Source organism: Pteropus medius, unplaced genomic scaffold (genome assembly GCF_902729225.1).
Source record: "Pteropus medius unplaced genomic scaffold, Ma_sr-lr_union100, whole genome shotgun sequence".
In the NCBI taxonomy this organism is placed as follows: Eukaryota; Metazoa; Chordata; class Mammalia; order Chiroptera; family Pteropodidae; genus Pteropus; species Pteropus medius.
In genome coordinates this window covers 2,981,433-3,007,939 of record NW_024354886.1, presented here as the reverse complement: position 1 = coordinate 3,007,939, position 26,507 = coordinate 2,981,433, and the positions used below count along the sequence as shown (strand labels likewise).

Below are 26,507 nucleotides of genomic sequence, written 5' to 3'. Positions count from 1 at the left end.
TCTGCTTTACACGCAGAAGGTCCTGGGTTTGCACCCCAGGTGGAGCCACGGACCATAAGCCGGGGGCGTGTGGGAGGAGATCTCCCTCCTTCAGAGATCCAAATCTTAAGGAGAAATGTCAACATCCATAGGTCAGGGGTCAAAGTGGGTGGGAGGAATTAAAGAGGGGAGAAAAAAAAATGTTATTCATCAAACAACTAAGTTAAATGTGCCTTTTGTTATGTTCTTAGAAGGTTTTAGTTACACCTGCACTTCTTGAATCCCTTTTTGTTTACCACTTACTAGGTCCATGATCTTGGGCAAATAACCTCTCTGAGCCTTAGTTTCCTCATGCATACAATAAAAATAATAAGATACCTCACAGAGTTGTTCTGAGTGTTAAATGAGTTATCTGTGAAAGTGCTTTTTAAACTTTAATTACAGTTGTAAGGAGGTGTGGTGAAGGTGTCTATCAGAGGCCAGCTTGGTTGTGATTTTGATATAGTTCTGTTTAAATAATCTTGGTTAAACTTCAAGCTACACTGTGGCATTATTGTACCTTAGGTATAACTTAGTTGGGACCATGTTAAGATGCGGCAGCCTATAAACCAGAGATACGCCAAGCTAGAAGTACCTGCATTGATTTTTTTACTGTGACTGCTGGGGTCAAAATGGAAGAGAGACATTTCTCCTCCAAGGACCACATCCCTAGATGCAGCTTCTTCCTATTCTGGCTACCAACATATTGGCTACACTGCATTCTGTGTAGACAGGAAGTTATTTCTATAAGAGAATTAGGGCTGTCAACTGTGCACCCTTGGGGAGATTGTATGCTCAGTTTGCATGGCAACTCTTCCTCCCAGGCTGCAGATCCTACTAGACCTCAAACCTCTCTTTAACCAGTTTTTCTGGTAGAGTGTTAGAAAGTGCATGCAGGCCCTACAGTCAGGTAGACCTGGATTTGAGCCCAGACTTCACTGCCTGCCCATGACCTCAGTCAGCCTAAGTTTCCTCACCTATAAATGGAAATAATAATTATAGTACCTCATAGACTTATGAATGAACATTAGTAAGAAAATGATATATGTAAATATTAGCACAGAGTCTGGCACCTAGTAAATAGCCTATAAATGTTAACTATTATGCATGTATGAATTTATATTATCTCCTGTGGAGAGAACAAAATTAATAAACATGGAAAATCTTCAAAGCCTTAAATCTTTCCATCTTTGTCTCTGGTCTATAGATTTTGCTTTCTCTCAGTGGTAACCCAGGTACCTTTCACCCTTGCTTTCCTCTTTCATCCTTCTTCTGCCCTCAGACTCCCATCCCTGTCCTCAGGACAGAGCTGACTTTTCTAACTGGTTGGTTGAGTTTGGAGATTTGTGGGGTAGGTATCCCTAAAATAATTTCTAGCAGCCTCAAAATGGTCTGTTTTGACTCTCTCATGACTTTCTGTCACAGGGATTGGCAGCCTTTCCTCCCTTCTTTCCTTCTCATTGTGTTGGAATATGTCTTTCCGATTTCTATTTGCAAAAGTCTTCATCACTTGAATAATTCTTAATCTAGTTTACTTATATTGAATCTGCATCTGCTTAAAAAATATAATGAAATACTTTAGTTGCATAAAAAGGTGTAAAGAAATATATAGCAAACACTCATGTACCCAACACTCAGCTGATTTACCTCATTTATATAGGAAGTTCACATAGCCCATCTCTTGGTGTAGTGTTTTAATTCAACACAGAGTGCATATGCTTCACCCAGTGTTAGACTATCAGCACCCAGTCGGTTTTTCGACCTGGGTTAAAATTCAGCTTCTTGATTTGATGGTCTATTTAAAGAATTCTTAAATTATCAAGAGGATATTTAGGAAACATCAATCAAAAAAAAAAACCAAAAAAACAGAAAAACCAGTAGTTAACCTCGCCATACAAAGTACTCCATATCGCTTTGTTGGACTCATTATGTGCTGTCTTGAGGTGCACATAATCTCCAAAGAGGAAAACAGTAATAACCACATACTCCTATTGTAATATTTTATTGATGACTGATCTTTCTTACTCATCTGCCTATTTGTTCTTGGCAGTGGACCCTCTGCGGTATGTACTGCAGGTTGTGGATCCTGGATCTCCTTTTATAGAGAAGAAGCAACCATATTGATGAGTTCAGAACATGCAGCCTCAGTAGGTCTACAGAGTATTTTGCCTTCTGGCACTGTGTTGCTTCAGTTTTATTTGATTTGGGCTCTTGTTCATTTACAATTTTTCATTCAGTAGGTTTATAAGTACTCTTACTTTGGGGATTGATGAAAGCCAGCAAAACAACATTTTCCACTGACTAATAAAAATAATATGCTCATTGTAGAAAATATGAATAATTCAGAGAAGTATAAAAATGGAATTAAATATCACCCATAATTCCACAGCCCAGGGATAAGTACTGTTAACATTTTGATGTATTTTCTTCCTGGTCTTTTCTATGTATATACTTTTTAAAAAAATATAGCAGTCATTAAAAATACATAATTTTGGTTCCAATTTTTACTTTATTGAGATCATTTTCTAGTATTATTAAATAGCCTTGAGGATGTGATTTTCACTAGCAGTATAACATTCCATCTGGTGGCTGAACCATAATTTCTTTCATCATTTCCAATTTCTACATGTTTATGTTATTTGCAGTTTTTAATCAAAATAATTAACATTATTATAAACTGTTTTAGATTATTTTTGTTTGACTTTCTGACTATGGTTTTACGGTTGGAGATTATGAACCATTTTAAGGCTCATGATGTTTGTTGCCAGATTGTTTTCCAGAAGGTTGTACAAACTACTCCACTTGCAGTGTTAGAGAGCTGGTCTCACTACACCTTGGTTGACTAAAGAGAATACAGGTTTAAATCTTTCCTAATTTAGTGGGTGGAAATTGATATCTTGTTTCCATCACATTTGAGCTGTTACATCTTGTGATCTTGTGTTCTCTCTTGTATTGGTGTGACATATTTTCCTTTACTCTGTGTGAGACTAGTGTTTGAAAATAATGCCACAAGTAATACCTTACTCCATTTTTGATGTTAGTAATAGAGACATTCCAATGAACTGTATGAATTATCAGTCTGTATTTATCAGTATTAATAACAGCTGTCTTTCATAATAGGTATTGGACTCATCCAGGGATCACCTACCTCTACCCAAAAGAAGAGACATTTCTTTGAAATGGGGAGACTGTTCTGGCAGAGCCTTGTTTTCTAGAGTTGCCCTGCCTTGCTAGGGGAACAATGAGGCATTTTAATGATGTTTTTGCCCATTGCATTTTTAGTCCCCAGGTGTAAACTTACGCAAGGCTATATCCTCTGCTTCCCTATTTGGGATATGAGAGATGCTAGATAAGACTGAGTTAGAAATGTTCCAACCACATAGTCCTCTGGAATCAGAATAAGTTCCCCCAAAGAGGGGGACATAACGAGGAAAAGTTCAGGAAAGTAGGGATGGTCTGCATGACTCTTGGGACTAGACTCTCTTTCCTCAATGAGGAAAATCTAGCGTTCCTCAAGTCTTCACAATTCTTTGCCACGTTCTATATCACTAAATGCATAAAAAAAAAAAAATTACTCAATTAGATTGATTTTAAAAAATGAACCATATCACTTCTCTAAGTGGAAAACCAATACCATTTGCCCCAAATAGAAAGTAACCTTAAAAATAAACACAGTGAAAAACAACCTTATTAAATTCTAAGCCGAGTCCTGTTGCTTGCAAATATGTTGGCCCTAAGGCTGCTCTCACTTTGTTAAAAAATAGTCTTAAAGACAGAGTAGCACCAAACTGAGACCATGTCCTCAAAGCTAGCAGAAGGACTTTTAACAATAAAAAGGACCACTTGTTCATTTTGGAACTCAATGTTTAACGTCACAAATAGACTACCTAAAGTTACCTATTGTTCTACCAGTAGTTTACATCCTATTTACTCTAAGGAATAGTTTAGGTTATGGTGCCATATAACAGATTTACTCTGATATCTCAGTACATTGATACAACAAAGGTTTGTTTCTTGCTGACGCTACATATCCAGAGTGAAGTCGGGCGGGGTGGAGGGCAGGCTCTGCTCCAATGGTCACTCCGTTATCCAGGCTGCAGGAAGTGCCACCATCTGGAGCCTCATCAGTTTCCACAGTAGAACAAAGCTTATAGAGAACTCATACCTGTTCTTTTATACTCGGGCTTCGAAGTGATTGCCTATTGCCTCATTTCTCTCAGCCCACTGGCCAGAGCTAGTCATATAACCTTGCCTAAGTGCAAAGGGGCTGGGAAGTATAGAGGAGCACGTGGAATATTTGGTGAACATTGCTGTCTTTGCTGCATCTGTCTCTGCAGCATAGGGCTCTCCTAGATGAATGTAGATGAGGAATGGATATGGGTGTTTCTTTGTCTGAAGGTAATGATTGTATATGGGATAGTTTGTAAACTGTATAATATTAAGCAAGTAAGGATGGTGAGATGTGTCAGACCATTTCTTGGTAATGATGTCTCCTTTCTTAAAGCTTCATTAAAGAACGATCAAAAGTGAATGCAATTCCTCTGAAGAATAAGAAGGCCTCCAGTTTTCATGAGTTTGCCCGGAATACCAGTGATGCTTGGGACATTGGTGATGATGAAGAAGAGGACTTTTCCTCCCCTTCTTTCCAAACTCTGAACTCAAAAGTTGCTTTGGCAACTGCAGCCCAAGTCTTAGAAAACCACAGCAAGCTGAGATTGAAACCAGAACGGTCCCAGTCAACAACATCTGACGTTCCTGCCAGCTACAAGGTCATAAAGTCCAGCAGTGACGCCCAGCTGTCCAGAAATTCCAGTAAGTTCGTCCTGCTCCCCACCATAGCCTCCGCCTTTTCAGCAGAGTGCATTTTAAATAAAAAACAATTTTTCTGTATGGCACCACTCAGATTTTCTATTGGATGATAAATAAGCAAGCTCAAGTCTGAGGTACATCAATGAGCCTAACGGGTAATAAGCTGTACTTGCTTCTCCCACGTTGATGGCTGCTTGTCTCTGCGACCTGAGGCTTCACTTCCTCACACCCAAGTGTTTCCTGTCAGTCCCTTTCTTCCCTTGTGCTGGAGTCCAAAACTTTTGTGGTCTGATTGCTTCATGTTGCTTTAGGCCTGGTCAGGTTAAAGAGTATTGACCAATGCATTTAAAGTTGTTAGTAGTTGAATTTCACAAACATTTGGCATTGTTAGTTAGCCTCCTCAGCCATGGGGAACAGCCCCCAGCATAAGGTTGCCTTTTTCCTATTCTTGAGTGATGGAGCAACATGTGCCTGAGGGCCTGGTGTCACAGCTCCCTGCCTATCATTCAGGTTGGGTGTAGCAGGAGGAGATGCCCCTTCTGTGTCTGTTCAGGAAACTGGCTTCAGTAGCCGTTTGAGGTGATGGTGGCTTTATCAGATGTTTGGGGACTCTTAGTGTACTCTTTGAAATATGTGTTGCTATATTTAATGTTGCCCTAAAGGGTTTTATGGGAGCCAGTTATTCTGAGCTAGAGAAGAAAGTGTCTTCATTCTAATGAAAGTTAAAACAGCTGACTGGTAAAGAGTGAAAAGAAAGTAGCAGAATGTCAGAGCCCTGGAGTATATCCTAGCTCGTGTTCTAAGAGAACTTCTTTTACAGTTTCAGACTAAGCATCTGATCACAAAATTATGCTGTAAGGCCTTTAAAATCCTTCCACAGCCACTTTCTATCACTGATTTGGGCTCCAACTTGAACCTTCAGTGCCCTGCCCAGGCAGACATTCAGTGTTAATTGACCAGTTGACCACAGCCACAGGCTATGGAAAGTGTGTATGTACCAGATTGTGGGTCTCTAGAGGGTGTCAGTGTGAGGAAGACCCCTCCACGATTAGTAATAAGCTGCCCTTGTGCAGCCAGGACTGCCCAAAGCATTCCCCTTTATGAGGTTTCCTCCTGTGAACATCTGTGTGTTAATCACTGATATCAGAGGTACACATCAGTCTCAGCTCTGCAGTGTGTGGTCTGCATTTTCTAGGCCTCTGGTTATGCTAGGCATCCCCACCACGGACCCTGTGGCAGTTGTTTCTGTAAACCTTCTAGTTGTGCTGGTCTTTCAGTCATCACTGTTTAATTCTTATTGTGACTACTACTTTTTAAGGCCCAGATATATAAAGAATATGAAACAGTCATGAAAAGGCAGAATTTAAAACTGAGTTTTGTTTGGGGTGGTAAAATAAGGGTTTTGGAGTCAGAATGATCTAAGGTGGCCTCTTGGCTCCTCTTTGAAAATTACTTAACCTCTCTGAGCTGCAGTTTCCTCATCTGTAAAATAGTAGTAAATTCTTACCATGTGTTGTAAGGATCAAATGAGAAATACGTAAATGTGACCAGCATGATGCCTTATACGTAGTAAGCACTCAATAAATGTTAGTCCTATACTGCTCATTTCTCCTATCTACTATCTAGTTTAGAAATGTCTAGAACCAGACATAGAGTTCAGCTTGAATCAGTGTTCCTGTTATTTTAGTCATATCCCAGAAGAATTAAAAGCTCATTCATTTGGTGGGAAATGTAGAAGCACAGAATTGCAGCCAGAGCTTCTCTTCCAATGTGCAGGGTACCAAGAGCAGGTTAGAACTGGGCCAGGAGTATTGATCTTCTCAGCCCTTTGGGTAGCAGGGTAGGGCCTGGGGCTTCAGAAGAGCAGCCACCTCCTTTTATTGCAGTGCTCCTTGTAGTATCATCGTTTCTTATGTGCTCTGTGATGTGAAAAGGGAAGGCAAACATGGCCTTAGATTACGTTGCTACCAAACGCACTATTAAGCACCGAGAAAAGGTCCAGGTTGGGGTAGAAAGAAAATATTCAATTGACCTCTGGAGTCGCCAAAAAAGTACTCAGAGATGCTGTAGCATCTGAGTCTCCGTGAGCACATAAGGCGTCTTGGTATGTATGATAAAATGCAGCCTGTCCTCTGGGCAGATGAGTGGAGGATAGCTGTGTTTCCATTCCCTGGCTGCCCCTCAGCTGGGCACCTTTAGGCAGAGCACAAACTGTTAGCTGCAGCTCTGGTGGGAGGAGAGACTGGTACTGAACAGTCAGGTTTAAGGGTTCTCAGATTCCATGCTCTTCACTCAGGATGTTCTCTTTCTCTTTCAAATTATCCTAGGTGATACCTGCCTGAGGAACACACTCCACAAACAGCAGTCACTCCCTCTCCGACCCATCATCCCTCTTGTTGCCCGGATTTCTGACCAGAACGCTTCTGGGGCACCGCCCATGACTGTCCGGGAGAAAACCCGCCTAGAGAAATTTCGTCAGCTTCTCTCCAGCCACAACACTGACTTAGGTGAGTCCCCCTGAGCCCTGGCTAAGATAGGACTTCTTGGTGACTGGAATTCTCAGAGATCTGGAAGCTATTGCTCTTTATTCTTCCTTCTTTTACTTTTCCAGCATCTCCTGATCTGGTGCCCATTGCAGTGACATGCAGGTATTAAGTCAGAAGTATGTTACTAGAAATTAGGGTCCAAATTAGGTGGAACTGGGTCCTGTGGCCGGTAGACCATAGTGCAACTATTCTGGCATTGGTTTCCCCACCTCAAGGTGATTCTTACTGAAATCCATACCCACTGGTCTTTCTCTTCCCCTCTAATCTCTGAGCTGACTGGATCACTACTGCAGAGCCCTGTCCTTGGCACTTCACTGCTCAGAGCTGTTTTGGGCTTTTCCCTGTGCTTGTCAGTAGCTGGTGGTGGTGTTTGTGGTGATGGTGGTGATCATCTAACTTGAACAGTGGGAGGCATCAGAAAGTGCCGGCTAAGGTTTGTTTTAGGGCGTTTGTAGGAAGAGCTAAATTCAACGAAGCTGTTATCTGTTTGCAGATGAACTGAGGAAGTGTAGCTGGCCAGGGGTTCCCAGGGAGGTTCGACCTGTAACCTGGAGACTCCTGTCGGTGAGTTCTACCTACTCTGTAGAGAAGCATGAGCTCACACAGCCCTTCTTACCTGATGAGGTTAGTCCGGGCACATTAGTCTTACTCCATAGACTTCTGTGGTCCTAGCGGATATGACAGAACTGTGGGACTATAGTCCTATTTCTGTGCATAAAGAAACACATTCTTGAGAGTTTATTCTCACACATGTAGAAGAGCACAACTTTGTTGCTACAGTCACAATCTCACTTTCTCACCACCGAGGAGGAAGGATATAGTGAGGCAGGGTGATCCCAGCGCTTGTTTGGGCAAGCTCCCACCGTCCCCGCATTTCACTCCTTTGTCAATAGGAATAAACAAAGTGGTTGAAACTCACATTGCAGCTGCAAAGAGTTGATAAATGGGCCTCCCTGGGAAGTCTGCACTAGTCTCACGTTCCCTGAGTACAGAGCACGGTGCCAGCCACTGCTTTGGGAACACTTGGATTTCCTAAACCTGTGAAATTCATTCAGTCACCTAGTAAGGATTTATTGAGGGCCTGCTGTTTGCCAGGAATGGTGCCAGGGACCGGGAGGGTATACAAAAATGAATAAACCACAGCCCCTGCCCTCCAGGCACTCGCTATGGAATGTGTTCCATAGCTGTCTGCAAGAGGAAGTGTCTCTCTCTCTCCTGACTGCTTCCCACCCTCAATCTTGCAACCATGTAATCATTGCCTCTGCCACTTCTAATAAGTTTGAATGCTATTAAGAGTAGATTTGGTGAGAACGGAACAGGAGATATAAGAATTGAGAGTGGGATCTAGACCAAGAACAAGAATGAAAGTTGGCCTGGAGCTTTGGCTAGGAGGGAAGCTGCTGCCAATTCTTTGTCTGGGCATTGTAGCTGCTATGTCACAGATTTCATGCAGCTCCCTAAGCTGGTAATTCTGACTGTTACCATGGAAAAGAACAGGTAGCCAGCACAAACTTATATGGCACATCACTGAGATGGCCATCTGTTTGTGGTTCTCAGAAGTAGTGTCTTACACACATGCAGCCCTCAGAGGTGCTGACTTTTGGGTCCAGTTCCCTCCAACTGACCTACATACACTGCTCTACCGTGCCAACTCTGGGAGCTCTGGAGTGTTCCCCAGCGGTACAAGCTCCAAGCGCAGAGCAGGGCTACAAGAATAAATAACCCTGGGAAAATTGGCTTTGGCTCATCTGCCCACATGTGGATCTCATTGAATGAGGAAAGGGCAAACACTGGATGGTCAGAACCAAAAAGGGATTTACCCTTGTCCTCTTGGCAGTTTTCCTTCTGTTCCTTTGATAGTTTCCAAGTCACTATTCAGGCTAAAGTAAAAATTAAGGATTCATCCAACCAATATCTGTCCCCATCTGACTAGCAGTCCTGTCTATAGGGCTATCTCCCAGCCAACACCGAGAGGAGGAAGTTGACCCTGCAGCGGAAGCGAGAGGAATATTTTGGCTTCATTGAGCAGTATTATGACTCTCGAAATGAGGAACATCACCAGGATACCTACAGACAGGTACAGTCATCACCTGCTGCCTTTTTGCTTACTATTCATAATCTTAAGGTGTATCCCCTGAAAATATTATCGGGGTACAGATTTTCCAAGTCTTCAAGCAATGGTGTGCTGGTTAGGAACTAAATTTATTCTTGGGGGTATATGAAGTAGATATAATAAACTAAATTTATTCTCGGGGGTCTGGAAAAAAATTATTCTCAGCACTATTTCCCCTCTTTCTAATTCAGTAGCTCTGATTTTAGCCATTTAAAGTAGGCTTCTTTTCCCTTCTGGGCAGTGGCAGTGCTTTTCACAGTTTAATGTGCACATAAATCACCTAGGATTTTGAGAAAATCCCACCTAAGGGTTATGATAAAATGCAGATTCTAATTCAGTAGATCCGGGGTGAGACCTTCACTTCTAACGAACTTCTGGATGATGCCAACACTATTGTTTCACAGGCCTCACTGCAAGTAGTAAGGGGAATGGGACACAAGATGAAAGATGAGTTCACTCAGGAGTGGTCCAGTCCCTCTGGACTGTGACATCAGTGTGTCCTTCTGGCAGCTGCAATGCCTGTTCATCCCTGTCTGTCTGTCTGCAGGAGCTGTAGCCATCAGCAGCCTTGGCAGAAATGTTCCATTATTGCTCACAGTGGTCCTCACGGCCTATGGAAAAGTGGAGGGGGGAGAAGAGGAGTCTGGTGGTTGCAGAAGAGGGGAAAAGACTGGGGGAGGGAGCTGTCTGCAACAAGCCTTAAGAGCTGAAGTAACCTCTGCCACTGCTGACAGTTTTTAGTATTAGACTGGGCATTGGGAAATCCCGAGGCCAAAACCAAGTATAATGACCTCTTTGGTAACAGAAGTCAGAACTTCAGTGCCAATTGCTGAAGGTTAGCTCCCCGGTTTTTCCCCACTTCTTACACGTCATGATTTCATGAGCAGGTTCTTCTCTGGTTCCCTGTCCAGGCACATTTTTGCAGCCATCAGAACTCTTTTAGTTCTTGGAAACTAAAAGATGATGAGTAAGATTTGGGAAAAGGGGTGGATATTTTGATTATAACTGTTGAGGAAGCACCAGCTCCAAGCGAAATAGACTTCAGAGCAATAGGAAAAAGCAAGTGATTCTCTTAGGTTGTGACTTGACGCCTATTGTTTTTTGAGATTAGTGTTTATTTGCGGGGAGGTTTCTTCACTGTTCAATAAGCTATTGCTATCATTGAAGCATATTCCAGATGGACTGGTAGGTTTAACTAGACTTTATTTGTATGTCAGTTCTTTCTAAAGATAAATTGTGCTCTCACTCTTACGCCCTTGTTTCTTAGTTCTTATTAAGAAAATAACTTCTCAAAAGAACAAACTGGCATTTGTGTTTTTGGACATGGCTTCTCTTTTTCAGATTCACATTGACATTCCAAGGACGAATCCTCTCATTCCATTGTTCCAGCAACCACTTGTACAGGAGGTGAGGGAAGTACTTAATCTTCTCGGCCCTTCTCCCCTCGTACCTCTGAGGCACCTGTCCTGCGTGGATAAGTGCTGGAGCCTTCCCCTCCCACCACGGGCAGCTTTATGGCTTATCATGACAGAACCTGATATGGAGCTTTGGTCCCTTCAGAGCATTTTCTTGTGCATTCTCCTTTGACCTTCATAACAAACCTGTGGGTTGAGTAGTGTCTTGAGAGGTTAAGGGACTTGCCCAGAGTTTTGAGGCTACCCGGTGACAGGATAAAGACGAGAACCCACATCTTAAAATTCCTTGTCCTGTGTTTACTCTACTTTATCAAGCTGGGATAAGGATTTTTCTTTTATCATGGTAAATATACGTACATTCACATTGTTGTGCAACCATCACCACCATCCATCTCTAGAACTTTTTATCTTTCCAAACTGAAATTCTTTTCATCTATTCATCTAGCAATAGACAGTTGGGTTGCTTCCTTGGGTATTGTGAATAATGCTGCCGTAAACATAGGCAGGCAAACATGTTTGAGCCCCTATTTTAAATTCTTTTGGTTATATACCCAGAAGATAAATTAGTAATGATACGTTGAGACCTAACAAGTTAGTGAAGCACATGGAAAGTTTCAGTGAGACTGTTATCTTTTGTCCAAGCAGTCACCGTAAACTCCTTGAGATTAGGCATATAAACTCCTTGAGATTGTAGCAGCTTCATAGTAGCTAGGGTACGGGGTTTAGGTGCTCTCTGAATTCCACTTTCAGGAATCCTCATAATAGGGATGGCAGTAAAAATGCTCAAAATAATTTTTATTGACTTTAGATTATGTTCATAATTCTGTTTAATTATAGATGTCTCTATTGGTGGGATCCCTCATGACTTATCAATAGCATTAAGAGATTTTTGAGGGTGACATCATTATTTTACCTATAAGAGTCAGCTCAAAGGAAGCTAAAAACCCATATAGGATCCCTCTGTTTTCCATACAGTTTCTCATAGCTCAGCCCTGTTTATTTCCGATTTTAAGTTGGAGATGTTCAGGTACTTTAACCTGTGCGAGCTTACTCTAAACTCGGAGACAAGGAAAGTAGTTTGTTTAAAAATCTTCTAGTAGTGGAACCTGAATACAAAGAAGGAAAATCAAACTATAGGCTTTCCAATTTTTCTTGAATCACATTTCCATAGCAGATGTAAAATACCAACCAAGGAGCAGAGAATTAAGTAACTCTGAATATTGAAAGACTTTCTTTGCAAATCTGAAAGATACTTGAGCATTAACTACAGTAAGTCAGAATTACTCACACTAGGAGAAGAGGTATAGAAAAGCCTTCTGGTATTATCCTGTCCTCTCCTCTCTGCAAGGCAAAAATTATCCCAGATTTTTTCTGTAGGAAGATTCCATGGTCTCCTCTGGTAACCAGTCTTGGTGCTATTTAATTTCCATCTCTTTGGTGTCTTCATTTGTACAGGGTGAGTTTATCTATGTTGTCCCATCCTTAGTAGAGCGGGTTTATTGCAGATCTCCTGATTCTGAACGGCTATCTTCCATGCCCTTGGCCATCGTTAAAGCCAGTCACCAAGGATTTGTGTATTCATAGTATGGCGTAGAAGCTCTGGCAAGTCCTTTAGAAGGACTGACCTAGAGGAGCTTCTAAAAGAGACATCCAGACAGACATAGGCCACAGGAGGTGTGAGGAGACAGAGTTGGGGGAGAATCCTTAAGATCTTCCTGAATATGGAAGGTCTAGCTTGAGTTATAGTTTCAAGGGCAGGAGAGGTCATTTAGCAGTAGAGTGGAAAGAATGTAGGAGGGCCCCATTAGAGCAGCAGGTCTAATACAAATGAGGACACCAAGCCCTTCCCTCAGCCCCAGAGAACAAGTGGGCAAGTCTAATGGAGACAGGCCAGCTCCTCCTAGACAGGGTTTTGTTTTCACTTCCTGGAAGGGCAGGAGTGTTGCCACTGGGAGTGTTTGTCAGCTCTTTGCCAGCTGGAAGGCAGACTCAACACAGGTCTTTTAATGTGTCTTTAGATTCTTTGTTTCTCTCCTACACTAGCTAACCAACTCCAAAACCATACAGCCATTTACTTTTTTACTGTTCTCCCTGGGAGCTTTTTTTTCCCCTTCACCTGACCACGGAGAGGTCCTCTTCGGTCTGCCGTCAGAACCAATTGGTTGGGGCTCTGCAAAGCCCATATGCTGTGGAGGCTCTGTAATCTCCTGTCCCTCTGCACATAGTCATTATCATCTGTGCTACCCTTCTGGTGTGGTTCACAGAGATATGAAGCAGTTATGTTTGACCCAAGAATTGTGGTCAGCAGGATGAAGCCAGGGAATGAGTATTATCAGATTGAAAGAGGATGGGGGGAAAGCTCAGAGGACCTAATGAAAGCAGAGGGGAATGTAGTTGAGTGGGACAGGGCCAGATTCTGCAAAGGGACCATAACAATCTTTCTCCCCATTCTAAGCCTCTGTCCCTTTGTAGCTGACATACTTAACCCCAGAAGCTTTCCCATGGAGGCCCTGGCTGATTTCTCTTTTCAGAGTCCCAGCTGTAACAGTCATGGGATTTGGCTTATTTGACTTCCTATCTCCAGCAAATGTCTGGGTTGCATCCTGGTATATGAAGTGACTTCCTGTATTTTGTAGTCTGTCACTAGCTTCTAGTTAAGCTAGGCTAGAACTAAATCTAGATCTAGATCTCTTCCGTCTCAGCAGGGAGAAAGGAGAGGGTGATAGAGAAGGTATTTCTTCTCTAAATCCTGTAATGACAAAAAGAGATTTAGAAAAAGTATCACAGGAAATAAAGAAACAGTATCTACAAAAGACATCCTGAATTAGTGACATCCATTGCAAACCTTTTTTCAAGCTGTTTGTGTCACCATCCTTTTCCCAATTTTATATCGCAATGACTAGATATTGAAAAGATAAATAAAGGGCAAGAAATACCTACCCCCCCCTGCTTAAAAACAGTTAGCATCTTAGAAACTTTTTATATTTGTATACTTCCTTTGTCCGTGGTATTTTAAAAATTTTTTCTAGAAATTCTGCAGCAATCTTGGGATAAATTGTGAGGTAGGTAAATGGAGGGAGGGAGTGTATCCCCATGGTCTAACAGTCATGTCTTTTTTCTTTCTCATTTTCCTAGATCTTCGAAAGAATTCTATTTATTTGGGCCATCCGACACCCTGCCAGTGGGTATGTCCAGGGAATTAATGACCTGGTCACTCCGTTCTTTGTCGTCTTCCTCTCAGAATATGTGGGTAAGAAGCATGAGTACCAAGTTGAACAAGCTATTGCTCTTATGTTTGGTCTGTTTGTTTTTCCCAAGAGTGCAGCCAGTAGGCACATCTTGCTGAAAACGGATAATGGCTTTAGAGTACACAGCTAAACCTATTTTAACAGTGGTAGCAGCCTGGAATTTCTCTCTTGAGATGGTCACTGATCTCACTTAAAAAGACCTGCTTTGTCACATGAGTGACCAAATTGATATATTCTGCCATGAACAGATGGTTTGACGGTTGATTTGAAGTTATTTTAGGATTATTTTGAACTTGTCGAAACACAGAAATTTTAGATCGTACATCAGGCCTTCCCACTTCAGTTTACATGCTGTATCTTAGGAGCGGGATATGGACTTGTAGAGGAGGAAAGGTTGTGGCACCAGAATCCAACTCACATTGGAGGTAACGAAATGGACCAAGGAGAACTCCAGCACCTGATTTCTCCTCCTCCTCCTTTACCTCTTACCCCACTGGGTTCTTGTCACTTTAGATAGAGTGATTTGATGTCATGGCGGCAGTTAGGTTTTCTTACAGCCTCACCTCTTCCTTTGGCCAGGTCTAAATTAGGCAGAGTCTTAAAAGGATTTGAAGATCTTCCACTTCTTTTTGGTTTCCTTAATCATGTATGCTTCAAGATTCACAGGAAAACCCATCTGTCATGGCCTAATGCTTTGTTCACTTAGTTAAGGAGAGGCTCATGTGGGAATCAGAACATTGAAAAGAGTCTTAGAAAACCATTCATCTAATCCCCTCATTTCACAGATGGGTTATAAGATTCCCCGTCTTCTTATTAGTGGCAGAGCTAGGAACCTTTTCTTTAGACTCTGGGGGTGGTGGATTATTGTGGTTTGTGAAAGAAGCCATTGCAGGGGGTAGGAGGGTAATGAGAAGTGGACTAGAGTAGAGATCCTTGAAGGCAGAGGGCGTAAGAAATGTCTCACTCGAGTCATCTCATTCAGGTTTTCTGATGGGGCTCAAAGGGATGGTGTTTTGATCTTTCATGAGGCAGTCTCAAAAAGTAAAGCAACTGAATGACATCATCCTTTGTTCCCCTTAAGTGGCAGCAACCAGGGCAAAACTGAGAGTAAGGGTGGAAGGTCTTGCCAACCATATCAGGTGACCCTAAGCAAAAGCGAGACCAGTGAAAATTTAGCTACTGAAAGCATATAAGTAAAGCTTTTGCTAGAGAACTTTTTATTTGCCCCTCACATTAATAGGTCAACTTTTGGAGGCAGCTTAATTCTGTGTGTTTAATTTTATTAAGAACAGTGCAGCTAATCTTTTGGGATTTGGGTTGTTTTTCGCAATAGCACTTTTGTAAAGTGGTATTAAAGGATGAGCCTAGAAAGGTATTAATCTATTCATTAATCTACATTTGAAGTCTAAATGTCAGCATGAAATCTTGTTAACAGTATTATGCTGGTTAAAAATAATCTTTAGCAGCTGCAATTCTAGTTGGATATTTAATTATCTTGTTAGTTGCCATTTATATTTTATACCAAAATTCTCTTTACTTTCTATAGGCGTCTGTCCCATTACTTCCTCAACTCCATCAGCCCCACCAAGCCCTGTGCCTTTCTTTGATAGATGTGACTCATTCTGATCTTGATATTTGGTTTGTCAGCTCCACCTGCTGACCCACAACTTTATGCAGTGTAGTGTGGGCTTCTCTGCCCTTCCTAGCGAGGAAGCCCTTAATGGCAAGGCTGCACTCAGTTTTCCCTCTAACAGACTTCAGATTACCTTCTCCTAGACCTAGGAAGGTGAGGCCCATTCATTTTTCATAAAACTTTTAATTATGTGAAGTTTCCAACATATGTAAAAGTAGAAAAAATAATACTATAAATCCTTACTACTTATCACCCAACTTCAGCCGCCAGTCTTGTTTCATCTATACCTCTATCCATGTTCCACCCCCTCAACTTTGTGAATTATTTGGGAGCAAATCTCAATATCAGGCATTATATAATTTGATTCATAAATATTTCTATATGTATCTCTAGAAAATAATATTTAAAGAAACCCACAGCCGTAATGCGATTATTACATCTAAAAGATAGTAATAGCACCTTAATTTAATCTCATGCAACAGTATTCAAATTTTCCTGATTCTCATAAATATATTTAACAGTTTGAATCAGGTCCAAATCAGGTCCAAATCAGGTCCACACATTCTAGTCGGTTGATCAGTCTCATTAGTTCTCATCCATCTCTGCTTTCCCTTTGAACTTTGTAGTGTTAGCCCTTTAAAAATACCCAGATTTTTTAAAGCACTTTACCATTTGCAAACTACATTGACATACCTGATTTCATTTAGTAGGCCTCAATATTTCTTTAAGGTATATGTATCAACCCATTTTACAGGTGAGAAATCCAAGCCTCAAATATTTAATGGGCTTTCTAAACTCAAACCCAGGTCTTTTGGCCTTAATACTTGTGCTCTTTATATGACTTGATGGTATGTCATCATAGATCCATATCCATGGACCTCCCTCTACTCCATTCTCTGCTCCAAAGTAGGCAGTATATTTCTTATTGCTCCTTCCCTTAAAAAAAATTGCAGTAGAAGTACATGCTCATTTTAAAAATCAAAACAATTTAGAAGTGTTATTACCCCACTTCCATCCCCCAACCAGAGATAACTACTATGGTTGACCTTTTCCTGTGTGTGGATAGAGCTGCGTATACTATTTTTCTTTGTTTATAAATGGTATATCTGTTTTTCCCTGATGTGAAATCTCTCTTCATAATATAATATAAATTCCTTTATTTACATGGTTCTACTTATTTCTATTCTATTTATCTCCATTTCTATTCACGTAACACATGGCTTGGATTGTTTAGCTTAATGGTATGTTTTATTATTATTCCAGAGTCAGACTTTTTCATCACCCTTTCTGAAAAATTGTCTTGTCTCTTCCTCTGGATGAACTTTATAGAGTTAACTTGCCAAATTCAGGAGATAGGGAACCCTTGGCATTTTTATTGGAGTTGCAGTAAATTTATAAATTAAGTTTTGTGGGGTTTTTTTTTTTTTTGGTAGCAGCTTTATTTAGATGTAACAGATACTATACAGTTCACCCATTTAAAACATACAATTCAATAGTTTTTAGTCTTTTGAATTTATAGAATTGTGAACCATTACCACAATCATTTAGAATATTTTTATAACCCCAAACAGAAACCCTGTACCTCTTAGCCATCAACTCCAAGCCTCCCAATCCCCTCTGCCACCTAGGCAACTGCTAATCCACTTTATGTCTCCATGGATTTGCCTTTTCTGGACATTTCATAAAAATAGAATCATACAATATGTGGCCTTTTGTGTCTGGCTTCCTTCATTTAGTATATACCTTTTTTATGTTTAATTCATTTTTATCAGACTATCTTTTCTAAACATAGTCATTACACAGCAGTTCCAACAGGAAAACCTAAGGGTAAGCTGTGACTAAGTTTTTAAAAGACAAGTTTGTGATTTAGTATTCTAATACATAAACGTTCAGCTCTTAGTATTATCCTTAAAACAGAGTACATAGTATTTACTCTATTTTTGTAAAGACAGGTAAATCCCAGAAGGCCTTTGCATTTAGGGCAATGTTAATGTTTTATCTGTTAATTTACTCCTTAGGCTCTGTGATTCTTTGCATCCAAGGAAGGTGCTCTGTTTGCTGAACAACAGGCCACCTCTTAAATATGCAGTGAGTCTTCCAGAGCATACAGGTTGTGGATGAAACGTCAGGAATGGACAATTAGAAATCTTAGCAAGGCAGGTTTATCCATCTCTACATGTCTAGCCTAAGAATATGAATGTGCGATTAGTACCTGGAGAACACCTCTGAGCCTCTTAGATGGTTATCGGTCTTCACTTTATGGAGGGGTAATAACAAAATAATAATAGCTACTGTTTATTTACACAGGAGTGCTTACCATGTGTGGGCTAAAGCCTTGTTAATCATTATTTTATTTAATCCTCACAATAATCCTCTGAAGTAGATACTATCATTATCTGCATTTTATAGATAAACAAATCGAGGATTAGAAAGGTTAAATAACTTGCCCAAGCTCAGATGGCCAAAAGGTTTGGGAGCCATTATTTAAATACAATTCGCTTAATATATTTTTGAGTTTCATCCATGTTGTAGCATATGTCAAGATTGAGGCCTTCAACAACAAGTCTCTTGTCTGAGTAATAATGCTTCTTCCCACCCCCCACCCCCTTTTTTTTAATGGTACCATAAGGCAGCTGCTGTGAAGGGTGTTTTGCTATGACTTCTCTCATGCGATGCTCTCTAGTGTGGGAAGCCTCAGGTATCTTTTGCCCATGGAACGGGCCAGGCAGTTGCCCTCGGCATCTTGGCAGGTCTCACTCACTAGGCAGCCTTACTCCACCCCCCATCTCCCTGAACTATAGCATGGAGGATCTAGCCTAGTAGATTTGTGGGATCCATATGCCACTGGGACATTGTTTGGCCTCTTTCTTTTGTCCTCCCTCCTCTGTTCTCTATCACTTTTATAAAGTAGTACCTGAACTTGCTTCATGTTTTGTGTCATGTTTGTTATAAAATAGTTGAAAACAGGGAGATCCCAGTGACTCCCCTCTGAGTTGATAGAAGTTGTCTCTACCTAGCCTAGCCCCCAAGCAGCTTCTGCTGAAGCCAGCTGCTGATACAGAAGTGGGTCCTCTGTGGATAAGCCAGCGTGTCTGGGTCCAGGGGTGATGGTACTAGTGGGTCACCCCTGGGGAGAAAGAGCCTCTGGACTGTGATCCCTGAGACTGCAGAATACCTCTAGCCTCTAATCACAACCTTTTGGGCTTAGACAGTATTATTCATCTGGCTCTGAGCATATTACAGTCAAATGTAATTGATAGTGAGGTCATCTCCCGAATAAACTGCTTAACAGCAGCTATTTAAGCGACACATGTGAGGAAATCATGCAGAAGAGTGAGGCTCCTGACGTCACATTTTCAGAAAAATGGTGCCTGGTGATTTCTTTTATTACAAATGGAACACGAAGTATCAAGTAACTCTCGCTCTTCTCCTCTGCGTGAAGCAGTACAGTAGGATTTTCTTTTCAGGTTCTGTTTTGAAGCACAGCGGCACTGGAGCTCTCAGAAGGGAAGGCTTTCCTATTCCTCCTACTCATGTATCTATTTTCCTATGTGTCATTTCCACTTTTCATAGATGATCAATGGGGATTGGCTGCATGTGACAGGGAACCCTAAATACCTCACGTACCTCAAGCAATAGAGAAAAGCTTATTTCTCTCGTGTTAAAAGTCAAAAGGTAAGCAGTACAGAGCTTGCATGCTGCTCCAAGATATCAGGGGTCCAGGCTCCTTTCTCTTGTTATTCTACCAATCAAGCAATCACGTCGATATTCTAGCAAGTATGGAAGAGGAAAAGGAGGAAGGCATACTCCTTCCGTTTAAGGACACTTCTGAAGTACATGACTTGGGTTTCTCTCTGAACTTAGGTTTATGGCCATAACTATCTGCAAGTGAGGTTGGAAAACACAGTCTCTATCCCAGGTGGCCAGTACCCTTTGGGTTCTTATCACCAAGGAGGAAGGGAAACAGTTATTTGTGGACAACTGGTAGACCGTGCTATCTCTGGGCTCCTGAGACTCAGTGTTTGATCAACTTCTCTCCTCCCTATACCCAGTCACCCTTTTCTCTCAGCAGCATTTTCTGTCACTTAAGTCAGAAATGCTAAGAATTGTTCATGATTCCTTTTTCTCTTCCATATCCAATCACTTACAAAGCTCTCATGATTTTATGTCCTAAATATTTCTTGAATTTGCTTTCCTCTCCATCCTATGACTGCCCTGGGTCAGGCCTGGATTGCTGAAATGGCTAAGTATGTTTTCTCATCTCTGGTTTTATCTCCTTCAAACCTATCTTCCACACCATTTAAACACAGACTTGCCCATGGAGTTCCTCTGCTTATAACCCTTCAGTGGCATCTCATCATTTACAGATTAAAATGTCCAGGTTCTCTAGCTTGTTGTTCAAGGCCCTCTGTGATTTATGCCCTGCCTCACCTCTTAAACTCAGCAATCCAAAATTGATATTTTAATTTTAAATCTAAAGCATTATCCTGCACCATCTCTTTATCCCCTAAGCTAGTCCTTGTACATTCTTTAAGACTCCGCTTCCTTCTGGAAGCCTGCCCCCATCATCCCAGTAGTACTCTTTCCATAACACAGTACATTTATTTCTTTTGTAGAACTTTACCACACCACCAATTATTTTGTGTTTCCATCCTGCCCTCTGCCACCAGACTGTATGATTCTTTGAAGCCAGAGACTATTTTAAACACCTTCATATTCCAAGAGCCTTCATTATGGTGTCCAGAATACACATTCTACATGTCTAGATGAATGAGAGAATGAAAAGTTTGTCATAACTTGCAAGATACCCAGGAATTAGTATGGTTTTACTGGGCATGGCCACTGGAGGGCAGTGAATTACAGTATTCTGATAGTGTGCTGAGTTAGCCAAAAGTTCTGTCTCTTCTAAGGGATGGAGATGGAATGCCACCACTTATCAGCCGGTATTTATTGAGCACCTGTACTATGCTAGGCACTACTCTAGGCACTGCGGATACGACTATAACTATTTCCTGGATATCTCTGCCTTTTAATTGTAGTTATTCATTCAGGGAAAATGAAAGCTTATAGTGATTAAGTGCCATGGATAAAAATGAAGCAGGAAAGGAAGACAGAGATGTTGGTAAGAGTGGGAGCAGGAACAGGTTTTAAACAGGGTGGTGAATCAGGGTCACCCTGAGAAGAGGATGTTTGAGCAAAGTTCTGAAGGAGGCAAAGAGGCAAGCCATGCTGTTAATTTTTGATAGTTAACACTCAGATTTTCAGAGAAAAGGAGTTGTTAATAATGCCCCACATACCCAGATACCACGGACCCTGTCACACGTCTTGCTCCTGGGCTGTTGTGGATTATACTCCAGCTCCATGCTCTCTGTTCCTGGGAGGCTTCGTTCTCCACCTCAGATCCAATTGTTTGCATGTGGTGTCTGCCCTGCCAACCCTGTTCTTCCTTGTGTGGCGAGGTGTGGAAGCCAAAGATGAAACTGGACAGACTTCTATAGTAATGGTGGGTTTTCATTATTTTCTTAAGACATTCCTTTTTAAAATGTAAATTTTACATTAAAGTATAACATTTATTTTTAAAGTACATATACATGCACAGTTTGATAAATTTCCCCTGAATAACAGCCCCTGTATCAAGATATGGAACATTTGTGTTCCCTTCTAGTCCCTCTCCTTCTCCCGAGCAAGGTTAACTATTTTACTGACTTCTAAACCTTGATTAGTTTTGCCTATCTCTAAACTTTATATAAACTGAATCGTATAGTGGAGATATTCCATTTCTATTTTAATGCTGTTAATTTGGAGGGAATTGGGGAATGGGGCTGCTGCTGAATTTTTTAGCACTCATCCTACTTGGAACTCTAACCCCGTCCTCAAGATGCCTCCAGGCCCCGTCTTCACAGATGAAGCAGCCTCATATGTAATAGGCAGTTGAGGAATATTTGAGGCTCTTCCCAGTAGTAGACATATGTATGGAGAAAGCCCAGTCAGAGTGCTGAGCTGAGCTACTTTCAGCTGACACTTTTGAGAGTAGTATGTGCATGATGGGATGTCCAGTGCTGAATTTGCTATCATTTTAGGAGGTAAGTTCTCCAAAGTCAAGTTGTGGCTTGTCATCTCTAGGATTATAAGACAGCCTGCTCTCTCCCTGGCACAAGTGGCATGTGCATGCTTGCTAACTGGCTCATTTGCTTTCTCTCATCTGACCCCAAGTATAAGTGAGAAATTACAACAGAGGAGAAATTGAGGTAGTCAACATATTCAAGATGTTTGAGCCTAGATGAGGAGCCTGTGGGCATCTGACATTGGCATTAGGGGACCCAGACTTCCCAGAGCTTGTTGATACACACATTGTCTTGTTGATATGCTGCCTGGCTCTGTGGGTGGTCTTTGGGCAGGTCCTAGAAAGTTTAAGTGTGTTCTGGACCTGCCGTTTCTTTGCCCCCATAACCTGAATACTCATATAGTTTGGGCTCATATAACCTGAGGTACTACAGCCAGTGCCATGAGGCCGAGTTAACCAGCAGCCACTAACATTTGCGAAATAAAAGTAAAAGTAATACAGGAACCTGTGCAAAATAAAGAAAATTTGGTGATATGTTGTTTTTAAAATTAATTTTACCCAGGGTATCCTGACATGTCTATACCCAGGCTACCCTCCTCTGAGTAGTGTATAGCCAGAGTTCTTGTATTCTGAGTTAATATTTACCTTTTAGTCACTACCATGATTGACAGGCACAGTATCATGGTCAGCTGCTTCTCTTTTTGAAACAGTACGTCTCCTCTCACACAGTCTGGAACATGGTCTTCATGAAACAGAACCATCTCCCATGGGGTCTCTGCTCTGTAGGAACCTCAGAAGAAATCTTTCCTCTAAATTCCCTGGGAGAGGCCGACACACCTCACCTTTCTCTGTCAGGTGGTTTGACTTTGCCAGGATTAGCCAAAGGGCCCCTCTACCCTCTCCATACTAAGATTTGCAGTAGTGACCCTGTCTCAGCTGCTGCCATCAAATACTTGCCTGAAAATACTAAATGAATAATACCCAACAATATATTTTTATAGTACTCGAACCACTGGAAAACTATTACATACAGGTAATTAGGTGAATTCCTTGACATTTTTCTTAAAACTAGGTTTTGAATGAAATAGTTAAGTTTCTATTTTATGAGGTTCTTTAGATATATAGCTAAAAAGATTTATATTTTCCTTTTCTCAATTTACTTTTGTGATCAGAAAATACGTAAGGTATTCTTATGAGTTTAGTTTAAAAAAAAAAAAAAAGACAGGAATCAGGTAAGTCAGAGGCTTTGTGAAAGAGAAAGGCTGTCTGCAGTCTGATGCCTTGAATCCTCTCATGCCTGCCAGTCAGGCGGAATCATTCTGACCCAGCAGATCACAATCTGGAAATTGCCCTACTATCACAGATGGTTCCTGGGAAATGCCTAGAGCAATGAATGGACAAGTTACTCTTGTCAATTTAAAGAAAACCCAGTTTTTCCCAAAGCTGTTGAGGAGTTCTTGAGGCATATGTGAGGCTGATTTTAGGTCTAAGACTTGGAGTTCTCAGAAAAATAAACCCTCGATAGGAGCTACCACTCGAGTACATTTTATCAGCTAATAAATGGGTATGTTCTTGGAAAGCCCAGAATGGGCAATTTGATTTTTATAAAGAGCTTTGGGTTTTCATCTTTTTTAGATGCTTTGACTCCTAAAATAGCCATAAAATATTCCTTAAAATCTAATTCCCTCCAGTTTGAGTCCTGGCTGCTCTGTAATGACAACTAAAAAACACTTTCTTCATTTGAGACTGTGTTGCTGGCATGGTTTTCCATTTCAGCTCAATTATATGTTGAATTTTCTCAAGTAGGACATTTAATGATCCTTCTGAACAGACTGTTTATGCTGAATGAAGCCCTTCAGAGAGCATTTGGGCCTTCCTATCTCTGCTGCTCTTTGCTGGTGCACTTAGCTCACAGTTTTTGACTGATTGTGTGAATTTTATCCTCTCAGCAGGCAGACCACTAGAACTAACCTCTCCTCCCTCCCTCTGAAGTGCTGATGAACTATCCCACTGTCTGAGAAAGCAAAGGAATAATGGGCAGGCCAGGCTTAAGAGCAGGACATGGGGAAACAACAGCCCCCAGCTTGAGGCCCCTGAAGAGGGTTTAGCATCTTGTCTGTTGATCCCTTTGCTCCCTGGACAGCTAAAGGTTTGGAATTGGTACAGTTATCGAGAGTGGCATCTTACCAACTAAGCTTCATTGGATCTCCCTCCTTAAGACCAAAATGTGGAAATGGAAACTTTGAAAATTGACTTATTTTTAAGGTACATTTTGGAATTAGGTTAGATTTGGCTGCGAAAAATAGCAATCCAAAATAACTGAGGCTGAAACAAGATAGTTTATTTGTTCCTCATTTAATAACAATAATACTAGCTGACATTTACATAACGCTTATTTTGTGCCAGGCACTGTTGATAGCACTTTTCGTATATTAACTTATTTAATCCTTATAATATCCTATGACACTGATAGGATATTACCACTTTAATAGATGAGGAATTGAGGCACAGAAGGTAAAATCGTTTGCCCAAAGTCACATAGTTAGTGAGTGATGGAGCCACGATTTGATCTACACAGTCTAGCTCCAGACTCTGTGCTCTTAACCACATGCTCTTCTGTCTGACAAAAAGCCACAGGTCACCAGGGCTGATATGGCAGCTGTGCTCCCCATTGTTCTCAGGGACCCAGGCTCTTTCTCCCTAGTTCCCCTATTGTGTGTAATTTCCATTCCCAGTGACATTTCTACTGCAAAGTTCTGGAATTATAGAATGCCCAAGGTGGAAAAGACCATTCAAATTATTCCAGAGTTCTGGATCTTCATTTGGGAAATATGTATGAGCAGTGGGAGTGGTTTCTGACCTGAGCCTTCCTTGTGGGTGTCACTTTTATCTTACAACCCTATTCTCTTAAAGAGGGAGCTACTGCCTAGGATGGTTGCATGAGCAGCAGCTCTCTCTGAAAAGGAAATGACATTCCCCTCATGCACTGCTGTGGGTCTGGTCCTGGAGCGGAGTCTGGCAGTACCTGTGGGTTAGGTCTGCCTGAACCTGTGGCCCAGAGCAGTTCTCCACTGGATAAACGGGACAGTTCCTCAAGACATTATTTATGGTAGTGGAATTTGGAGGCAGCTGGATTCCTGTCCCTAGCACACGTGGGGCAATGAACTAGAGGTATGTACAGACACACTCAAGGAGCTTAGATATGTAATACGAAGCAAAAAGGAAAAGGAAGAATCTGAGCTGGGTCTTAGAGCCCAGTATTATTTAACTAAATTAATGAATGATGTGATATGGTCACTCCCCAAAGACATTATTACATAATAAGTGCTTAAGTTAGGGGAAAAATAAAATGATATTTCTTGGAAGGTTTTTTTCTTCCTCAGTGTGATTTCTCAAGTGGACCTTTATATATTATCTAAAGTCTTAGTTTCTGCAGGCTTCGTGTAAATTTAAAAAAAAAAAAAATCTTTTTTATTGTTTTTTGGTGATAAAAGGCAGGTGTAGTCAATTATAGCTCTTTTTTCTAAAATAATATACATTTTTTTCCTGACTATAAAAATTATGTTTATTGTAGGAATTTTGAAAAGTCTAGTAAAGCTTAAAGAAAATAAAATCCTTTATTTCTACCACCTGGGGAATAAGCACTGTAAACCTCATGATATATTTTGTCTTTCTACTGTGCTTATGTAAACACATAAATATTGTATGTACAGTAATTGAGAGTATACCATAAATTTTGTACCTTACTCTTTTTCCTTAACAGAGTAACATGTTTCTATGTCATTACAAATTCCTAATAAACTTCATCTAAAATAAACTATATCGTACCTACTGTGTGCCAGGTACTTTACATGTCTTAACTATATCTGTACTTTGAGTCTGACTTTAGGTTTTTCCCAAGGTCATAGATTTTCTGATAGAGTACCCCACGTTCCCCAAAAGGATTTTTGTAGCCCTCGATGTCCATTTAAAAATGCTGTTTATACAGGATGATAATCTGTGAGTCGTTACATGTTGTCTCGAGGTTCAGTTGTAAGTCTTAGTAATAATTCTCATAAATGAAAGGGCTGGATTCTGAGTGCTGCCTGTGTCTGCAGCACTAGGGGCTGCAGTGAATGTCCTGTTTTCAAAATAGGTCTTGTAGATCAAAGGAGAGTAGCTGCCTGGGCGCAGAACTCAAGGGCCTGAACATTTCCGTGTGTGGCCTTTGACAGGCCTGCAGGGGCCCGTGGGTTGAGGCAGACTGTCTTGGCAGGCACAGAGAGCCTTTCTTAGTACTTCCACCTCTCTGAGGCAGGAAGGAAACATCACATGGCCTTTTTCTTCTTTGGGTTTCTAGAGGACTCCTTATATTCTCCCCACTTGAATCTCAGCCAGACAGGCAACTTCTCACTCCTGTTATTTAGTGTGGGGTTTCATGAGAGCTACTAGATGGTCCTCTTTAAAAGAAGTCCCATGACTTAAGAGTTTTGGGAAATGCTGGATGATAAGCAAGGTTAAACAGATTTACTTAATGGAAAATTTCTTATAATTTCTCAAATCCTTTTGCTCGCTGTGATCTTTGTGACTCTCCAAGATGAGGCTATATAATGCAGCATTTCTCGACTGTCTTTGTCAATGGAACCCCTTTTTTCTTCGGTACCCTTTAGGACTGATGTTTT

The 26,507-nt window shown here is 41.1% G+C and overlaps 1 protein-coding gene across 2 annotated transcripts in view; it reads left to right on the top strand.

Moving 5' to 3' along the window:
* The window catches only part of TBC1D22B (TBC1 domain family member 22B), a 61,318-nt gene that overhangs the window by 14,182 nt on the left and 20,629 nt on the right, over positions 1–26,507 (top strand). The window contains exons 3-8 of one of the 2 annotated variants that reach the window (XM_039856377.1): positions 4,523–4,830; positions 7,155–7,334; positions 7,867–7,937; positions 9,322–9,450; positions 10,828–10,893; positions 14,037–14,151. In XM_039856377.1, coding sequence (XP_039712311.1) covers positions 4,523–4,830; positions 7,155–7,334; positions 7,867–7,937; positions 9,322–9,450; positions 10,828–10,893; positions 14,037–14,151 — 869 coding nt within the window. Of the gene's footprint in view, positions 1–4,522; positions 4,831–7,154; positions 7,335–7,866; positions 7,998–9,321; positions 9,451–10,827; positions 10,894–14,036; positions 14,152–26,507 lie in introns of both variants that reach the window. The other variant, XM_039856376.1, reaches the window with a different exon arrangement.